Genomic DNA, 18,916 nt, shown 5'->3' on the forward strand with positions numbered 1-18,916 from the left:
GATTTTATTTGAACTGATCATTTTGATTGTGGATTAAAGGAGAAATAAAATGAGAGTTGAAATTTTGGGTCAATGACTTGAAATGGGTGAATGAGGCTGGGTCTTTACCTGGAAAGGGAATTATCATTGATATTTAGACTTCCAAGAGCAAAACTGAGATTGTGAATTCAACTTGAAAGTTGTCTCTTCATAAAGAAATAGAATTAAAGACCCTTTTTCTTCTTCTTTCTCAAAACTTTGACAATTCTTAATATCCTTAAATAATGCCAAAGAATATGCCTTAAGCAATCTATTCCGCCTAACAGCCATGTAAATTATATTCCATTCCGACAGAAACTTGATGACATGACCAAAACCCTTTTAGATTATCTACTGCTTTTGGTTGTTTTCTTAACTATTTCAGGCTTCTAGCTTTTGAGATGGCAATGCTCACATGGAAGAAGATACTGCCCCACAATGATTGAACAAGGTAAGTAAGTTTATCCATTGCATGATCTTTTTGCCTAATTTTGCATAGAATCTTCTGTACACCTTTTTTACCCTGCCCCAATGTTGGTGAAAGAAAGAACAGTTTAGAACTTGAAATTTTTGTAAAAAGCTTTACTTCAAACAATAGAGTTTCAAGACCATTAAAGCTATCAAAATGGCTAAGGATCCTTGTTTAGCATATTATTGAAAAATGTATATACATCCTTTCGTACATGCTTTCTTTTGATTACTTCTTAGACTTTTCTGCTTGGTTGTCTCTTGGTCTTTTCCATGTTATAACTTGCTTCCAGCTATCTATTTGTCTGGTGGGAACTAAATTGTTTTGTTTGACAATGTTGTTTTGTTCTATTTTTGTGGATTGATGGTAACTGAAGCTACTTTTATTAACTTTTTGTTTCATACGGCAGAAAGATTTATTGTGAGTTGATAACTTGTAGAAATACAAGTTATTGTCTCTTAAAAATTGGAACAATTAAAATCTTTATTGATAAAAATGCATTCATTCTAAGAAAAACGCATAGAATTCCTTGTACACCGTTAACTTATTCAAAAGTAGCATTTTAGTTAAAATTTGCTTCATTAACGCATCTCAACGCAAGAATTGAAGAAATTTCACCAAGTGTTGCAGACCAAACTAACGCAAGGACTATGCATCCAAGGATGATCAATGCAGAAAGTAGGGATGACAAAATTCCCCGCAGGGTTGGGTCCCCGCAAGTCCCAGTCCCGAACGAGGCGGGAAATCCCCGGTATGACCAAGGACGGGGATCAAACCGGGGATTTAAATTGGGTCCCCAGTTGGGGATAGGACGAGGATGGGGAGGGGATCCTCGCCCCGTCCCCGATCCCGAATTCGATCCCCGTCCCTGCCCCAATTTTTTTAATTGTTAATATTAATATTTATATTTATATATATATATATTACTAAAACAGTATGTTTCAGGTTTTTTTCTTTTTTAATTTTAAATATCTAATATAATAAATTTAATTTTTATTAATTTATAATTAAAAAACATGTCATGTTTAATTTAAACAATTATATGTAACAATAATACTAATCTCCTATATAAAATTTACAATCTCAATATAAATATTAAATTTAGCTAATTTTAAATAATAAAAATAATAAAATAAAAAGTGGAGATTTTTCCCTATGGGGACCCAAATCCCCGAATGGGGATTTCCCGACCCCGATCCCGGCTCTCCAAAACGGGGAATGGGGTGAGGACAGGGATTAAAAATCCCCACAAGAATGGGGATGGGGAATGCATCCCGCCCTGCCCTAGCCCCATTGCCATCCCTAGCAAAAAGGATATATTGGCTTGCGCTTTTTCTGTCAAATCACCACTTGCAGGGATGAGCATCTAACTGGCGGCATCTGAAAACCTCAAAGATGGCATGCAACTATCCAGGATATGGAATTTAATGCAAGTCTGGTCACAAGTTGCTGAAGAAACGCTTATAAAAAAGGAAGCTTGCTGTTGAGTAAAGGAGTTAGAGAGAACATTAGATAACTTAGAGAAATCAGATAGCTAGTAGAGCTCTACCATTGACAAGAAGGAGATAGGAGGGAAGATCCATTTCACCGTTGATCAAGAGGATTTGTTGGAGATAAAGCTCGATAGAGGAATCTTCATCACGTTCTTCACCAATTTGATTGAACAAGCAGTAAAATCGAGCCAAAGAGAACAAGAAATTGGACTTTGCGGCTTGACGTCTTCGTTTTACATATCATTTCCATTTCTCATTTCATTCTATCAAATTGAAATTATTATACAAACATTTTCTATCTTTAATTCAATCATTGATCTTTCACCACTTATCCATTTGTTTACATTCAAGTCTGCTCGTGTTTTCTAGTTTTTTGACTTAATGAATATTTGAAATCCATGCTTAAATCATCCTGATAAGTTGATTGAAGTTACCAAGTAGGTAAACTACTCAAGAGAGGCATTTAACTATAGAACGCATCAAGTCAGAGCGCATAATAGGTTGATAGATAAAGTTACTTGCATCTTTATTCTGTTTTTTACTCATGCACCCTAGAGATAGGAATACATGTGACATTCGCATTGAGAAATGTTGGACTAAATCTGAACTAAGGAACAAAAACACCAACGTATAACATGAACACTTAGTTTGTAAACAAGCATCAGTAACATCTTCATCCCATCTTTATTTCGCTTACATTGGCTTGTTCATCCCACTTGGAATCAATGCATATTGCCATCACTTAGCACCATTCAACCATAACTTTCCCTTTTTGTCTTCTGAACTCCTATATCTTCTTGTATGCATGCATTGAGAATGAGTGTAAATAATCTTCACTTACATTAATTTAGGAACTCTGCAATTGAGATAAACACAAAGTTTGTGTTAGATTGTCTTAAAATCTCTATGTTCGACCTTGGGCTTACCAAGAAACCTAAGTTAGATTTATACTTGGATCTGATTTAGGAAAACTTGTAAGCATTTTACAAGGTGTGCTTACATCCACTCTGATGCATCGCCTACTTTTCTTATTTAGAGAGAAATTAATCCATCATCCATTTTCACTCATCTTACCCACTCATTACTGTTGAAATTGTTATTTAGCCTTAAGGGCATTTTAGTCTTTTACTTAGCATCTACTGTCTAAGGTTTTTCTCAGTTTGATTATTTATATTTGTCCTGTGTTGAGTACTATGTATCAGAAAATTAAGAATAAAAATCCCTCATCGTGGTTTTTCTCCCTAATCTAGGGTTTCCACGTAACTCTGTGTCTTTTCTTTCTTCTACCTTTTTTTTCAATAATTACCATTCTTCATCTTCATCATAGCACTTTTTAGACTTAAATCATGAGGCGAACAAGTTTTTGGTACTATTGCTAGGGATTCTAAGTAATAAAGCTAACTAGAATTTCGTTTTTGTATCTCTTGTAGAAACATTCAACCAAAGGAGTATTACAGTCAAGCCTATTGGGGAAGACCCCATGATGGTGTTCAGTTGCAGTGCTCGTAAGATCGGGAGAAGACAATGTGAATTGGGGAAACGTGAAGAATTAGTCTTCAACGGGTATGTGATATCTTATCTCTTTTCTCCATTTACACAGTAGTAGCATGCTTGATTTCATAATGTTTATCAATTGTTTATGTCACTCTGAATTTTGTATGTTCTATAAAACAAAATCTAGAGACCAATGCATCCTATTGCTTCTGCTGCAAAGAATTTCAATCCCTTCAACATATACTATACTCAACTTCCAAAGATAACACAAAGATTTATGATCTCTAAATTGGATCATATTTTGTGGTTGCAGTAAGAACAAAATTGATGGTTTGGAAATTTTTCTCTTGGAGCAAGTTATCAGTTTAAGAAAACTACTTGCTTGCCCTCACGAGGTTAACAATGCATTTTTTGTTCTAAAATATCAAATTATTTTAACTATTCTACTGTACTTTTTTCTTAAAAGAAATATAATCCATGGCTTGTGTATCTGAAGCCATTAAAAGTTTTGTTAAATGAGTTTGATATGATAACCTTTCTTGGTTTATTTATGAAATTGACATGATTAATAAACTTTAATGGTGACACTTCTTTTTAGTTTCCCAACATTGTACAATGTCATTACATAGAGGTTGGAGTCGAAAATTTTGCTAGTAATATTTTTGCTTGAAACAAATTTATTTTTTTTCTCAGCAACCATCTGCTACTAGAGGAAAAATGGCTGAAGAATATGAATACCCTAGAGCTAAGAGACAAGAACAATTCCTTGAGATTATTGAATATGTAAGTTTTTCTATTTCACAGTAAAATTATTCAGTTGAAAATTTCCACGAGGCATTATGATTATAGAAAGAAAGATCAAAGGTATGCCCAAGATTCACGTGGCTATTGTTTGTTGTTTTCAAATTTGATTGGGAAAAGGGTACATTTTTTTACTTCCTATACCCAAGTGTGCAGATTTTGTAGTTTTCTGTTTGCTTGAGTTTGTGACTTGAACTGTAGAAGGTGACTTCTGATTTCTCTCCACTCATATTTTTATCAGTTTGGAGCTCTTGAAATCTCATTAGCTGTGGGGTTCACTTTCCACTGCTTTTCTGTATATTCTATTTGTTTCCTTGCAATCCTCTTAATGAAGATTGCTTCTCTCAATTTTGCGTGGTCTGTGCTTGTTTCTTTCATTTCTCTTTAGGAAATTTGTTTTTGTTTTTGTTTTTGTTTTTGTTTTTGTTTTTCTAAAATTTTTAGAGTGGTCGGGGTGAGAGAAAAGAAGAATCAATGCAATGAATCAGTGACCATTTCTATAAGTAGGTTTGAATTGTTTGATTTGGTTTGACTATCTCTTACTACATTCATTGTTTATGCTTCAGGCATATGTGGGTGCCAACTGGGTCTCAGCAGAATCTCCAAAGCAAGAAATTATTGAGATCATGAAGTCATACCTACTTCTTCGAGCCATGTAAATGTGTGGACTGGTTTTTTATCGTATATATTTGTTAAGTTTGCTTTTTACAAATTTGCAATTTTGTTGGCTTCAACATATACATAGTTGCAACTTTCTCACAAAACCATCTTCTTTTCACTGAAATACCTTAGCTTATTTAGCACTGCTTACAAAATGAAAAATAGATTCACACTTATTAATATTCTATTACATGTTGCCATATTTGTAAATACCTATTGTTTGGAGATGTATCATCCAAGGCTACCAACATGCTTTCCAAGCCAGAGATGTGGTGAACATTTGATTGTTCCACGCATTCTTTGTCGTTGTTTTTTTTTTTACATAGATGACATTCTTATTACAATAGTTTACTCAAACAAAACATGGTTTGCAGGTGACTGTCTTCTTTTCATATAAAAAATGTTTTGGGTGCCGATGCTTAGGTCATTTGATACTGTGATAATGCCCTTATTAATATCTTCATTTGATACACAACCACAATTTTCTTTTCATAATGTCTTTTGTTGCTATTGATTAGTTGTTGGATTTAGGTTCTTTGTTTCTCCCATCTTTATTTTCTTCTGTCATCATAAAACCTTATTAGAATTTCTTGGTTTCATAGTTGAGGTTTGGCTAATGTCTTTTATATTCCAAATCAAACATATAATTTTTAGTGTTGATCGATTTTGTGAATTATATATGTTTCTCTAACTTTTAGAGAATATTATCACCATGTTTCCCTTGATCCACAAGCAATAGTGTTTTGATAGGCTTGCTAACAAAATATTATGCATTTTTATGGATGTCAAACTCAGAAATGAGGATGTAATTGGTAGTAAATTGGATGGCCTTTTAACAAAGTTTTAATCTTTATATATGTCTATCTATTATTTTATTTCTTTATTTCTAATTTTATTTAACTATTATTACTTAATGACTTTTTGTAGGTTAATGAAGGACTATCAATAATGCATGCAATGTCTAGATCACAAACACAACTAAGTTGGAGTTATGTAGATTTTTTATATAACATATTTTGTAATTTATAGAGTTTATGTTTTGTTTCATCTCCAAATGTTTGATACTCAGTTCTATTTTTTTTTTTTTTTTTTTGTTAGGCAATATGAATCTTGTATGAATGCTTATTTAGATATACACATTTTGATTGTGTAGATTTATATATATATATATATATTACTTTATGTGTTGCAAGGTATAAAATACAATAATAGCAATATGAACATATTTGAGAAGTTATGAAAGATGAAATTATAAGCATCTTAAAGCTATAAAAAGTTTACAAGAGCTATGAAAATTTTAAAAAAAAATTAAACACTTGAAGGTTTATTGCTTTCATTAAATAAATAATTATAGCTGCAAATAAATAATATAATAGATAAATAATCACATATTTTCGCTATAAAAGAATTTTATAACCTTTTTAAAACGCTATATTTCATTTTATAAAGATCAAATTGTTATTTAAGTTTGTATTTATAGATTTTTCAAAATGCTATAAAAATTGAGCATTTCATAGTATTTATTAAGTACTATAAAAGTTTTTTTTTTTTTTTTTTATAGCTTGTTGCTATAAAAAAGTTAAGACTTTTTATAGCATTTTAAAATATTATAAAAAGCCTCAAACTTTTTATGGTGTGGATTGTCACGACTTGCATAAAACGCTATAAAAGACCTATTATAGTATTTTCTCATAGCTATCATAGGCTTTCATTCCTATAGTGTAACTAATATATTTAATTAGAGCATTTTAATTACCAATTATGTGGAATTAAATTTAGCATTAATTATGCACAAATGTTGTATATTGTTGTATCTTCTAAAGAAGAACTTTAATATATGCTAAATGATTATTTAATGTTATCTAAATCTACATTATGTATTTAGTTTATTTCTCAACGTAGTAATGTATAAGCATATTTATTCTATATTTGCATGTATCTGGTTCTGTTTCTCTTCATTCGCAAGCTACATTTATGATTAGGTCTAATGGACCCAATTTCTTTGATTAGTGCATACAAACTTGATTCCATCCGTATATTTTGGATCTTGATTTACTACTCTTAAGTGAGAATCTTGTTGCACTTACTAATGCTAACAGTGATGAGGAAAGATCCTTCATAAAGTTTGGAAAAGATCAAATAGGTTGAGCCTAATGTTTATGCAAATGATTGTAGAAAATAATATCGAGTCCACAAGGAAAAATGATAAGAATTTTATGAAATTTGTGAAAAATTGTTCTTAGTCTGAGTCGGTTGATAAGTTACTTACTAGAACATTAATGAGTGCATTAACCACCATTAAGTTTGATGGTTCTTGTACTATGCATGAGCGTATCTAAATAAACATTAAGAGATTGGTAAAGAATGAAATCTTTCTAGATATAAATTTTACTCATCTTTAACTTGTATGGATTGTATTAATGGAAAACAAACAAAATATACTGTTAATAAACTAGCCACAAGAAACTCATAGCTCCTTGAAATTATACACACTAATATTTGTGCGCCATTTGATTTTCCAGTGGAGAAAAGTATTTCATTGCCTTTATTGATGATTTTCACATTATGGATATATCTACTTGTTACATGGAAAACCTCAAGTGATAGATGTCTTAAAAGTATTTATCAATGAAGTTGAAAATGCAATTAGATAGAAAGGTAAAAATCGTAAGGTTTGATAAAGGTGGTGAATATTATGGAAAATATGATGAGAATGGACAGTGTTTTGGTCCATTTGCTAAATTCCTAGAAAGTTATGGTATATGTACTCCATATACAATGCTAGGAACACCACAACAAAAGGTGTCGTAGAAAGGCATAATCATACCTTAATGAATATGGTTAGGAATATATTAAATAATTCCTCTTTACCCATATTATTGTGGATGTATGCTTTAAGAACTGCTCAATACTTATTAAATAGTGTTCCTAGTAAATCAGTTCCAAAGACACATACCTTTTGTACTATGGACATGAAGAAAACCCAATTTAAGGTACCTACATGTTTGTGGTTGCCAAATTGATGTAAGAATTTATAATCCACACAAAAGGAAATTAGATTCAAGAAAAAAACTAGTGGTTTCTTCATTGGTTATCCAGAAAAATCAAAAGGTATAGATTTTATTGTCCTAGCCACAATACGAGAATAATTAGAAATGCAAGGTTCATTGAAGATAGTAAAATTAGTGGTAGTTTGGAACCATGTCCATGCAAAGTGGGAATTCAAGAAGTTGAGGTGAAACTTCCTTCATCTATAACTTTTTCTCAAGTTATTATTCTTGTGATTATTGACTCTATCCCAAGAAGAGCAAATTAATGATCAAACACTACATAATGATATTATAATGAATGAATCTACAATTGAGAAATCACAAGATATAGAATGAAGAAGATCAATTATTTTTTATGAATTTGTGGTTTATTTGAATGAGTCATAATTTGACTTAGGTATTGATAATGATCCAGTTTCGTTTTCACAAGTTATTAAAAGTGATAATTCTGTTAAATGGTTAGATACCATGAAAGTAGAGATAAAATCATTAGCTAACAATGGGGTTTGGGACCTTGTAGAATTTCCTAAAGAAAAAAAGAGTCGGGTGTAAATGGATCTTTAAGACCAAATTTGACTCAAATAGCAATAGCGACCGACACAAGATTAGACTCGTTTCCGAAGGTTACTCAGGAAGATGGTATTGACTATAAAGAGACTTTTTTGCAATCTCTAAAAAAAGATCCACTAAGAATTATTATGGTTTTAGATGCTCATTATGACTTAAAACATCATCAAATGGATGTGAAAACTACCTTTCTAAACGAGGACTTCAATGAAGAAGTGTTTATGGATCAACCAGAAGGTTTTGTGATTAAAGGAAAGGAACATATTTTGTGTAAACTAAAGAGGTAAATATATGACTTAAATAACGGTATCTTAAATTTAATGATACTATCACATCTTATGAATTTAAAGAAAATATCGTTGATCGATGTATGTATCTAAAGATTAGTGGGAGTAAGTTTATAATTCTTGTTCTATATGTTGATGATATCTTGTTGACTATACTAATGACTTTGGTTTATTATGTCAAACCAAAGAATTTCTCTCAAAACTTTGAAATGAAAGATATGGGAGAGGTATCCTATGTGATAGAAATTGAAATATTCCGTGATCAAACACATAGATTCTTGGGATTATCTCAAAAAACATATATTAATAAAGTTATAGAGAGATTTAAGATGGATAAATGTTCTTGAAATGTAGTTCTAATTTAGAAGGGAGATAAGTTTGGTCTCATGCAATGTTTAAAGAATGTATTGGAAAAAAAATCAAAGGAAAATCATTTCTTATGCTTCTATTAATGCACAAACTTGTGTTAATATATTAATAAAATCATTTCTTAATATATGCACAAACTTGAACTAGACCAGACATCATTTTTGTTGTTGGTATGTTGGACAAGTATCAAAGTATCTAGGAATGGATCTTTGGAAAACTCCAAGAAAAAAATGTTAAGGTATCTGTAAGGAACGAAGGATTATATGCTTACTTACTAATGATCTAATCATCTTGAGGTGATTGGATATTTATATTCAAATTTTGTGGATACATGCTTTGAGGCTATTATGTGGAGGAGCAATTTCATGAAAGATCTACATTTGGCCATTTCTTGGAAGAGTGTGAAGCAGTGTATCATCGCTACATCCACTATGAAAGTTTTGTAGCATGCTTTGAGACTACAGTTAATGGTTTATGACTAAAGAACTTTATTTTAGGACTTGGAATTGTCGAAAATATTATCAAGTCGCTAAAAATTTATTATGATAATTTTGCAACGGACTTCTTTAAAAAAACGACAAGTATTTAAAAGGTGCTAAATAAACAGAATTAAAAAGAAAAAATTCATTAAAGAAGAAATTAAAAAACAAAGGGTATAAATTGAACACATTAGCACTAACCTTATGATTGCAAATCCATTAAATAAATGATTCTCATCAAAGATATTTAATTAACATGTTGAACGTACGAGCATTAATTGATATTATGATTATGTTATTTGACACTCTCAGTTCATTTATTTGTTGCTTTTTATTTTATTCTATGGTCATTCTTATGATTTGTATATACATAAATGAATTATGTAAATCAAATAGGACATCGTCTTTGATAAAAACACTTATTGTTGGATCATTATTGATTATCTTTATTATAGATCATATTAGATGAAGCATTATTTTCATGATACATGGAAGGGAGTATATCAGTGCAATGATGTATGACCACTATGATCCTTTAGTAGTTTTCTTGTATTGATATTGATATCATGATATGAAGATAACCATTTAATCTTCTCTATGCATTATGCTTGTGAACGTTTATGACAAATAATGTCAAATAGGTCAAATGGGAGAATGTTAGTTTTATTTTAAATTTAATATTATTATTAATGTGGCTCTTCTACATTATCTGTTATTTTATCTTGTAACCCTATTATTTTATTGAGCCAATTAAGTAAAAGATAATTCTCTAATTAAATACCATGATGAGAGGTGTTTATATAAAGATAAAACCCTGAGAATTGGTCCTCTCTCTACCTCAGTAGGTAGTTTTTTTCTCCTTATCAAGAAACCTAATCATTTTCATTGAGCTAATTTGATTTTTTTTCTTCACTTATCATGAACAAAACTTTGTTATGAAGTAAGCTTCAAAAATTCTAAATTTTCAACCGAGGATGTACCCTACTCTTCAAAGGTTTGTATAATCAAGTTTATATAGGTAGCAATTTTCGTCATCTTCAATTTCTCTTAAAAAAAACAAGATAATAATAATAATAATAACGGAACACAAAATATTTTTCATATCTTAACTAAAAGCACATTTAATTTGTGTTTAAAATATATATTTCAAAGGAAATGCGTCTAACAGTCACAAACCTACATGCTTCCATCCACTGACATTTGTCCAATGTTTATTTAACGTTTATTCAATACATAGTAAGAAAATAACAAGAAATATTTGATTGGTTCTAAACTACACTTATCTTTGTATAAGTTTAAGAGTTGTTCAATTAAAGGTTTACCTGTGACAATTTTTCTTAATTCTTGTGCGTACAAGGAAAGGAGAGTATTTACAATCTAATTTTTTTTTGAAAAAATTGACACAGGACAAAATTTCATTGGAAAAGACAACACCCAAGATTGAGTAGTTAGTTTTTTTTCCCCCATTTAACGCACAGTTTGCTTGAAATGCTTCACGGTTTGTTTCAAGCTAATAGAATGATTAGTTTGTAATTTTATTTTCTCATGTACTCTCTGCCTATATATAGCCTTATTTCTCATCAATAAAATCACTGGAGTTTTATTCAGTCTCTTCCCTAATACAAGAATCCAAGCACATTCTTTACGGTTCAACTAATGGCGGATAATTCCCCCAAGAAGAACATCCTCCAGAGCACCGCTCTTCTCCAGGTTCTCTCCTATTCCAATCTAAATCCTCTTCTTGTTTTCACTTCGATTTCTGGCACTATAATTAATCCCTGCGCTGCGCCCCTGATTATGTTAATTCCTCCCGATTACGCTACGGATTAATCAGTTAATTTAATCCATCAGATCTGATTACCTCGATTACTCTGCGATTATGCCGCAGATTAATTAACTCAACAATCGTAGAAATCCAATCAAACCCCGTTTAATTTGAAAAAATGACTGACGTTGAAACACATGAATTTGATTGCAGTATATACTTGAAGCCAATGCCTATCCGAGAGAGCATGAACAGTTGAAGGAACTCAGGGAATCCACCTTCGAGAAATTCGACAAGTCCATGTGAGTTTCCAACTCTTCAATTGGTTCGATTCAATTTTTGAACGATGGATCGATCGACTTGGATGAATTTAGGATCATCGTTTCGGATGGATTTAGTGTGATAATCGTATAAGAGAGCGGTTAATTAATAATTTAGATTAGTAATCCATTAATAATTTAGATTAGTAATTTTGGAATTGAGTTGCAGGAATGGGAGTGTGATGAGTGTACCGACGGATGAAGGATTGTTTCTTTCAATGCTTTTGAAATTGATGAACGCAAAGAAAACAATAGAGATTGGCGTATTCACTGGCTATTCGCTCCTCACCACGGCGCTTGCATTGCCCGCCGATGGCCAGGTAGCTATCGCTTAGTTTCTATAATAGAAAAAACTTGGGTAAGTTTAATAAAGATGTATCATGTGGTAAATATTTTTAGGTGTAATGAGAAAAGGATGCATAAGATTAGATGCAATTAATCATTGTCATTTTCAATATATATTAGGATTAAATACAATTTTAGGTATTGTATTTTTTACTTTGATTCTTGTTGGTACATGTATTTTAAAATGTTTATTTTAGCTTTTACTTTCAACTTTGTTTCATTTTGGCCTTATGCTTTCGATTTAGTTCATTTTGATCATCGAACCTTTAAAACATGATCATTAAAATATAGTTGAAAATAGATAAACTAAAATGAACCAAAATTAATGTACGAACATTTTGAAAATATTTAAGATTAAAATGAACAAAATTAAAAATAGAGACGGATGTGGTTTTTAAACTTAAACCTATATATTATCTTCTAACATCAAGTTAAATAAGAAAGTTTCCTTATTGTAGTTTATACATTTTTGCACTTTTATTTTTAATATTGTGTTCACAGCTTCAAATAAGAGTAACCGAACTTTTAACTTAAAGAATTTCAATCATATGGCAAATTAGTCAATTACAGACTATACACGATTTTGAAAGATTTATTATCAACTTTATTATTAAAATTCACATCGTTATTGTTTTATTTGTTTATTTTACATGGAATGTGTAGATAACAACAATTGATGTGAACAGACGATCATTCGAATTTGGTTTACCATTTATAAAGAAGGCAGGAGTTGATCATAAGATCAATTTTGTGGAATCTCAAGCATTGATTGCCCTCGATAACCTCCTCAGTGATGTAAGTTATTGATTGAAAGTTGCATTTTCTAAACATGCTTTTCTATTCTTCAGATTACAAATTTAGTACACAAAAATATTTAGGTGATGTTAGCCTATTTTTTGTTTACTGCTATTTAGTTTTATTTCAATATTTTCTCTATTTTTGCAATCAAATTAATTAGTTACGGATTCCTATAATAAATGAATTTGAAGTAATGACTTAATTTTAGTGATATTTATGTTAGTGGGTAATTTTAGATTTATAATCAAATTAGAAAAAAGTGGAGAGAACGGAGGAGATTTTTTTAGGTTGAAGTTATTATTTGAGAGGTCGAGATCCTCGAAAATTTGGGAGGCTTTTGTTTTTTCAATTTGTGTGAGGATGTTAGTGTCTCTTATCATAATTTGGAACGTGATAAACTTTTCTTTATTTTTTAGAAAATATTTTTCATTTTTTTATGTATTTGTAAATAAAGTGGGTGCATAAAGTAATAATTTCTTTATTTTTGCAATCAAATTAGTTAGTTATGGAATCCTATAGCAAACGAATTTAAAGTAATGACTTAGTTTTAGTGATATTACAATCATATTGGCTTGTCTTATATTTATAGTTAAATTGGAAAAGGTAAGAGAATCGAAGAGAACTTTTTAGGTTGAACTTGTTTTTTGGAGGCTGAGATCCTAAAAAATTTGGAAGAGAGGTTATCTATTATCTATTTTTTTTTTTAAATCTTGTTTAGTATCTCTACCTTATCCTCAAATCATAATTTACAACGTGACATACTTTCCTTCTTTTATATATATATTGTGTGTTTGTAAATAAAGTAGAATGCATAAAAGTATTGAAAACTAAAAAAAATGGTGTATTATATGTTTTATTATAAAACTGACCATCTATATTTTTTTAGTTCTTTTTTTTATTCAATATTTTTTTAGTTCAATAATCGATGAAAAATTGATAAACATGGTCATTTGTAATAGTAATATAATTAATATTGAATATTGATGAATGTATCATTATATGGGTAAGACAATTCATTTGTTGAAATAATTAAATACATGTCAAATTATCAAGGTCAACCTAATAAGGTCAATTGAAATACAATTCTAAAAATACAAAGAAAAAAAGAGCTTATTAATCCTATAAATCGTGTGGGTTGTGATCTGATTGAGTTGAATTAGTAGGTTAAGGAGATTGACTCATTGTCTGTGGGCGCCCGGGTCGTTTCTTTTGTTTGGTGTCCAAAAAGGGGTGAATGGCTTGGCTCGCGCTATTGTGGGTTGTGGGAATTTTGGTGCTAGTTTGTTTCTAGTTCTTCTTCTAGCTCTGAAGAAGGTTGTAGAGATTCTTTTGATGGCCGTCTTGGTTCTCCTCTGCCTTGGGATATGAATTTCAGCTTTGTGGTTCTTTGTTGTTGGGTTATGTATCTCCTGTTTATTAAAAGTGAAATAATAATAAAGTTTACAAAAATTAAAAGCTCAAATCTTCATTCCATATTTATAACATTATATTCTTATTAATATTCACTTTATCTTAATGTTATCTATGATAAAATAGAAATTTGGATATAAGAAAATTAAACTTGGGATATAAGAAATTTAACATATTCATGTATTTGTTATTACTTTTATTTGAGGCATAAGAACTACTATTGAGTCAACAAAATTGAGTTATATAAGATATGCCTAACTCGAGGCTTGAGCGATGATAGTCAAAGGGAAATTAAAACAAAAACCACATTTGGTATGTTTAAATTTTAAAGTACATTAACAACTTTTAAAATGAAAAATTTGCTTAAGTTGTAGGTAACCTTTTCTACTCAAATAAATAAATAAGCACAACATATAATTTGTCTAATAATTACGTGTCCAAAAATTAACGTGAATAGTTTGATGAAAATTTTACTTCTTAGAAAGAAATATGATATTATTGTTTCTCTGAAACAGGGCAAAGAAGAAGAGTTTGATTTTGCATTTGTTGATGCCATAAAGTCGGAGTACACTAAATATCACGAGTTGCTTTTAAAATTGATGAAAGTAGGTGGAGTAATTGCCTATGATAACACTTTGTGGTATGGATCAGTGGCGCTAAGCGATGACGTCGTCCATGAAGATTTGAAGGAAAACAAAACTCATATACAACGACTCAATGCTTTTTTAGTAAATGACATGCGGGTGGAGATAGCCCTCCTTTCTATTGGAGACGGTGTTACTCTTTGCAGACGTATCAAATAATGGGGTTGTTTAGCATGTCAAAATTTCAACTTAGATAAATTTTATGAGGAAAATTATTGAATTTATTTTGAGCACGAAATCGATTTTAATAATGAAATGGTTGGAATATTCAGGCTTCAAACATGGGTAACTTTTGGAGATACTACATAAATTTTCATGTTAATTTGCCTTTGTTTGATATTGATGGAGGAAATGACATATATTCACAACATACATTTTGGAAGGTAATTATAGATTATTAGATGGAACAATAAGGGAGAAATTTTGTCTTCCTTTTTTGCCCTTTCTTCTTCTTCTTTTTTTTTTTTTTTTTTTTTTTTTTTTTTTTTTTTTTACTTCTTTTCCCTTTAATATCCATTTGCTTTTTATATGTATCGACACCAATGTTTCTTTCATATCCTTCATTTTGAAATCTTACGAATATAACTAAATCTTTATATAAAGATGGTGTTAGATCTTGTGTGGTTAGTATTATTTATTTAAGTGTTGCATATGTTATTAGAGTTGTCATTACATTTGCGGTTTCTCGCAAAGGAATATTTCTCAAAAATGCAGAATTTGCAGTCCTTATTAGGATTTTTCTTCTGCAACATTATTTGCAAATCTTTTTCTTGTTCAGTGTGTGACTGTTTTGGAAGTTAGGGTTGTTTTTCTTTTTTTCCACTGTGCATGTTTAAAGAATAATTAGTCCTCTGACTCAGATCAGTCGTTCTATCTTTATAACAGCAACATCGTAAGTGTATCAATTGTGTAAGAACAAGCAAATTGCATCACTTGGAGACATACTCTATTTTTTTATGTTCTGTGTATCACGATTCATTTGAGAAGGTATTCTTAGAGCTTGGGAGAAGCCCAAAGTCATTCTAGTCAAGGGGACTTTGCTCTTAGAGGGAAATATACAATTTCAGTGAAAATGAGTCTCGCGACCTGAGGGGAGCTCAAGCCTTACAGAGAGGGAGTCTCGGTCTTAGGGAGAGCCTAAGATATTCTTTACTGATATTCTCACTTAGGGGAGCCTAAGTTTCCATGAGAGGAATTCTCAAACCTAGGGAAACTTAGATGTACGGTTGAGTGATAAAGTTGTTCGAGAATCACTGTAATTGTGTGATCATTATAGATAGTACTATGTTGCAATTGTTTATCATTAATATTAGTGAAGTTATCTTTCTTGGGTACACTACCCCTTAGATGTAGGTGGTTTGAACTGGGTTACTTGCTCTTGTGTTCATTAATCTCCTAATTATATCTTGTAATTGTTGTGTAGAATGTTGTGACATTACAGGTAACATAGTTATCTTATAGTAATCATTTCCTTTCTTATTTTCAATTGGTATCATAGTGAGTCACCATTATCTCTAGTGTTATGATTCGACCTCTCTCAAATGGAAGAAGTAAAGGAAGGAGAATCTACTACACATCTCCTTATACTAAACGGGTCAAACTATGAATATTGGAAAGCAAGGATGTCAACCTTTCTAAAGTCCTTAGACAACAAGTCTTAGAAGTCAATTATTGTTGCCTAGACACATCCTCAAGTAGCTGATGAGAAAGGTGAATTAAAGCTCAAGCTTGAAGTAGGGTTGACTAAAGAGGAGGATGAAGCCTCTCTTGAAAACTTTCCAGCCCTAAATGTCATATTCAATAATGTTGATAAAATCATCTTTTGGTTGATCAATACATGTGTTTTTATTGAAGAAGCCTGGGATATTCTTTTTGTTGCTCACGAAGGAACTTCCAAAGTTAAGATGTCTAGATTGTAACTATTGGCCTCAAAATTTGAAGTGTTAAAGATGCAAGAAGAAGAAACTATTGTTAAATTCAATGTCAGGTCATTTGCCATTGCAAATGAATTGTTTGCCTTGGGAGAAAAGATCTTTGAAGAGAAACTTGTTAGATATATTCTCAGATCATTACCTAAGAGGTTTGATATGAAAGTCACTACAATAGAAGAAGCTCAAGATATCACTACAATGAAGGATGATGATCTCTTCGGATCTTTACTTACTTTTGAAATGTCCCTTAGTGAAAAACCTGAGAAGAGGGACAAGGGAATAGCTTTGCAATCTTCAATTGAAAGGCACTCATAATCTTCAATTGAAAGGCACTCATCTGATCCAATAGAGGAGTCCGAAGAAAATCTTGGTGATGTCATCACTTTACTGTCAAAGAAGTTTTCTCGCATGCTAAAGAAGTTTGAGAGAAAATCGGGTTTCCACTCTCCAAGGATGACTAAATCTGGCAACACCTCTAGACTACCTAATCAATGATTCTGACAAAATGAATGGTAATGATTTGAACAAAGACAAACAGTTTCGGTGTCATGAATGTGAAGCCTTTGGTCACTATAAGTCAGAATAATTTCTAATCTTGTCTGACGAGGAGTCTAATGAAAGAGTTATCTAGAAGAAGATGTTAAGGCCTTTGTCAATTGCATTTCTTCAGACAATTCAGAGGAGAATATATCTTTCAGTAAATTTATTATTGTTGATGGAGATGAGGAAACCCATGACACATTTATTACTACGTCCTATCATGACCTTTGAAAGCAGAGGTGTGAGGATGCGAAGGTCCTTGATGTTCAGAAGGCAAGAATTAAGTCTCTTATTACTAACAATGCTCGTCTTGTGGAAGTTATTTCTAATTTGAAATGTGAACTCAATAAATCATAGCTGAGAAAGAGTCCATAAACAAGTCTGTTAGGATGTTAAATTCTGGAACTTATTATTTAGAATAAATCTTATCTGAAGGCAAATCTTCTAGAGATGCTCGTGGTATTGGCTTCGTTGGTTCCAGTTTTGACAATAGACATCAAAGTTCAAATAAAGGCAAATAGAAATTTGTATTTGTCAAGGAACAAGAACCATGGAAAAATACTCAGCCAGAATATCCTACTTTTGGTCATCTTCAAACAAGGAATCATTCGAGCAGAAAGTAGTGAATCTTCCACTTCTGTGGAAAAAGAGGCCATATTGGACCCTATTGCTATAAGTTGTATGGATACTAGAGCTTTGGACACAACTCATGGTCTTCTGGTTATTTCAATAACAGAAGATCTCATTCTCCTGTAATGAAGCAAATTTGAAGAGTAAAAATAGTCCAAATCTCTGTAATATTGTTCTTACATCCCTTAGATCTTCAACAAAGGGGGTCGGCTTTTTTACAGTGGTCTCCTGTAATGAAGCAAATTTGAAGAGTAAAAATAGTCCAAATCTCTGTAATGTTGCTCTTACATCCCTTAGATCTTTAACCAAAGGGGATTGGTTTTTTTTACAGTGGTTGCTCCCAGCATATGACTGGAGAAAAAAGCTATGTTTCTAAGACCAAGAAAGTTAGATCGGGATAAGTTACTTTTGATGATGGAGCAACAAGAAAAATTATTGGGAAAGGAAAACTCAACTATCCAGGTTTGTCTATACTTGATGATATAATGCTAGTAGTGCGCCTAACTACAAATTTGATTAGTATCAGCTAGTTGTGTGATCAAGAGCTAGATGTGAACTTTACAAAAGAAGGGTATGTTGTTGTCACGGATAATGCTAGATCTCTTGTCATGACAGGTAAGAGATCATCTGACAACCACTATTTATCGACACCCACTGACTTTCAACATCATTGTTTTGTTTTGAAGTATGATGAAACTACCTTATGGCACAAACGTTTGGGTCATGTTTGTTGGGATTGGTATCCTAATTCTCCCGGAGTCTCATTTTTTGTAATTATACACATTGTTTATGAATAAAATAAGTGTTATTTCATTCTGGCATTTACTCATATCCAATAAACAAAGC

The 18,916-nt window shown here is 31.4% G+C and overlaps 1 protein-coding gene and 1 long non-coding RNA gene across 2 annotated transcripts; both read left to right on the plus strand.

The window, feature by feature from the left end:
• Positions 1-3,415: 3,415 nt before the first annotated feature.
• Positions 3,416-5,031, plus strand: LOC150035307 (uncharacterized). The gene is made up of 3 exons (XR_016530562.1): positions 3,416-3,543; positions 4,168-4,257; positions 4,842-5,031. It is a non-coding gene; the product is annotated as an uncharacterized LOC150035307 (long non-coding RNA).
• A 6,215-nt stretch (positions 5,032-11,246) lies between these two features.
• LOC120081836 (caffeoyl-CoA O-methyltransferase-like) lies at positions 11,247-15,249 on the plus strand. Its single transcript, XM_039037009.2, has 5 exons — positions 11,247-11,397; positions 11,666-11,754; positions 11,942-12,092; positions 12,781-12,912; positions 14,841-15,249. Exons 1-5 carry the CDS (start codon positions 11,344-11,346, stop codon positions 15,126-15,128), a joined length of 714 nt encoding a protein of 237 aa, XP_038892937.1. The 5' UTR covers positions 11,247-11,343; the 3' UTR covers positions 15,129-15,249.
• The last annotated feature ends 3,667 nt before the right edge of the window (positions 15,250-18,916 follow it).

This window comes from Benincasa hispida, chromosome 7 (assembly GCF_027475165.1).
Source record: "Benincasa hispida cultivar pf3 chromosome 7, pf3_genome.v1.1, whole genome shotgun sequence".
Lineage (NCBI taxonomy): Eukaryota > Viridiplantae > Streptophyta > Magnoliopsida > Cucurbitales > Cucurbitaceae > Benincasa > Benincasa hispida.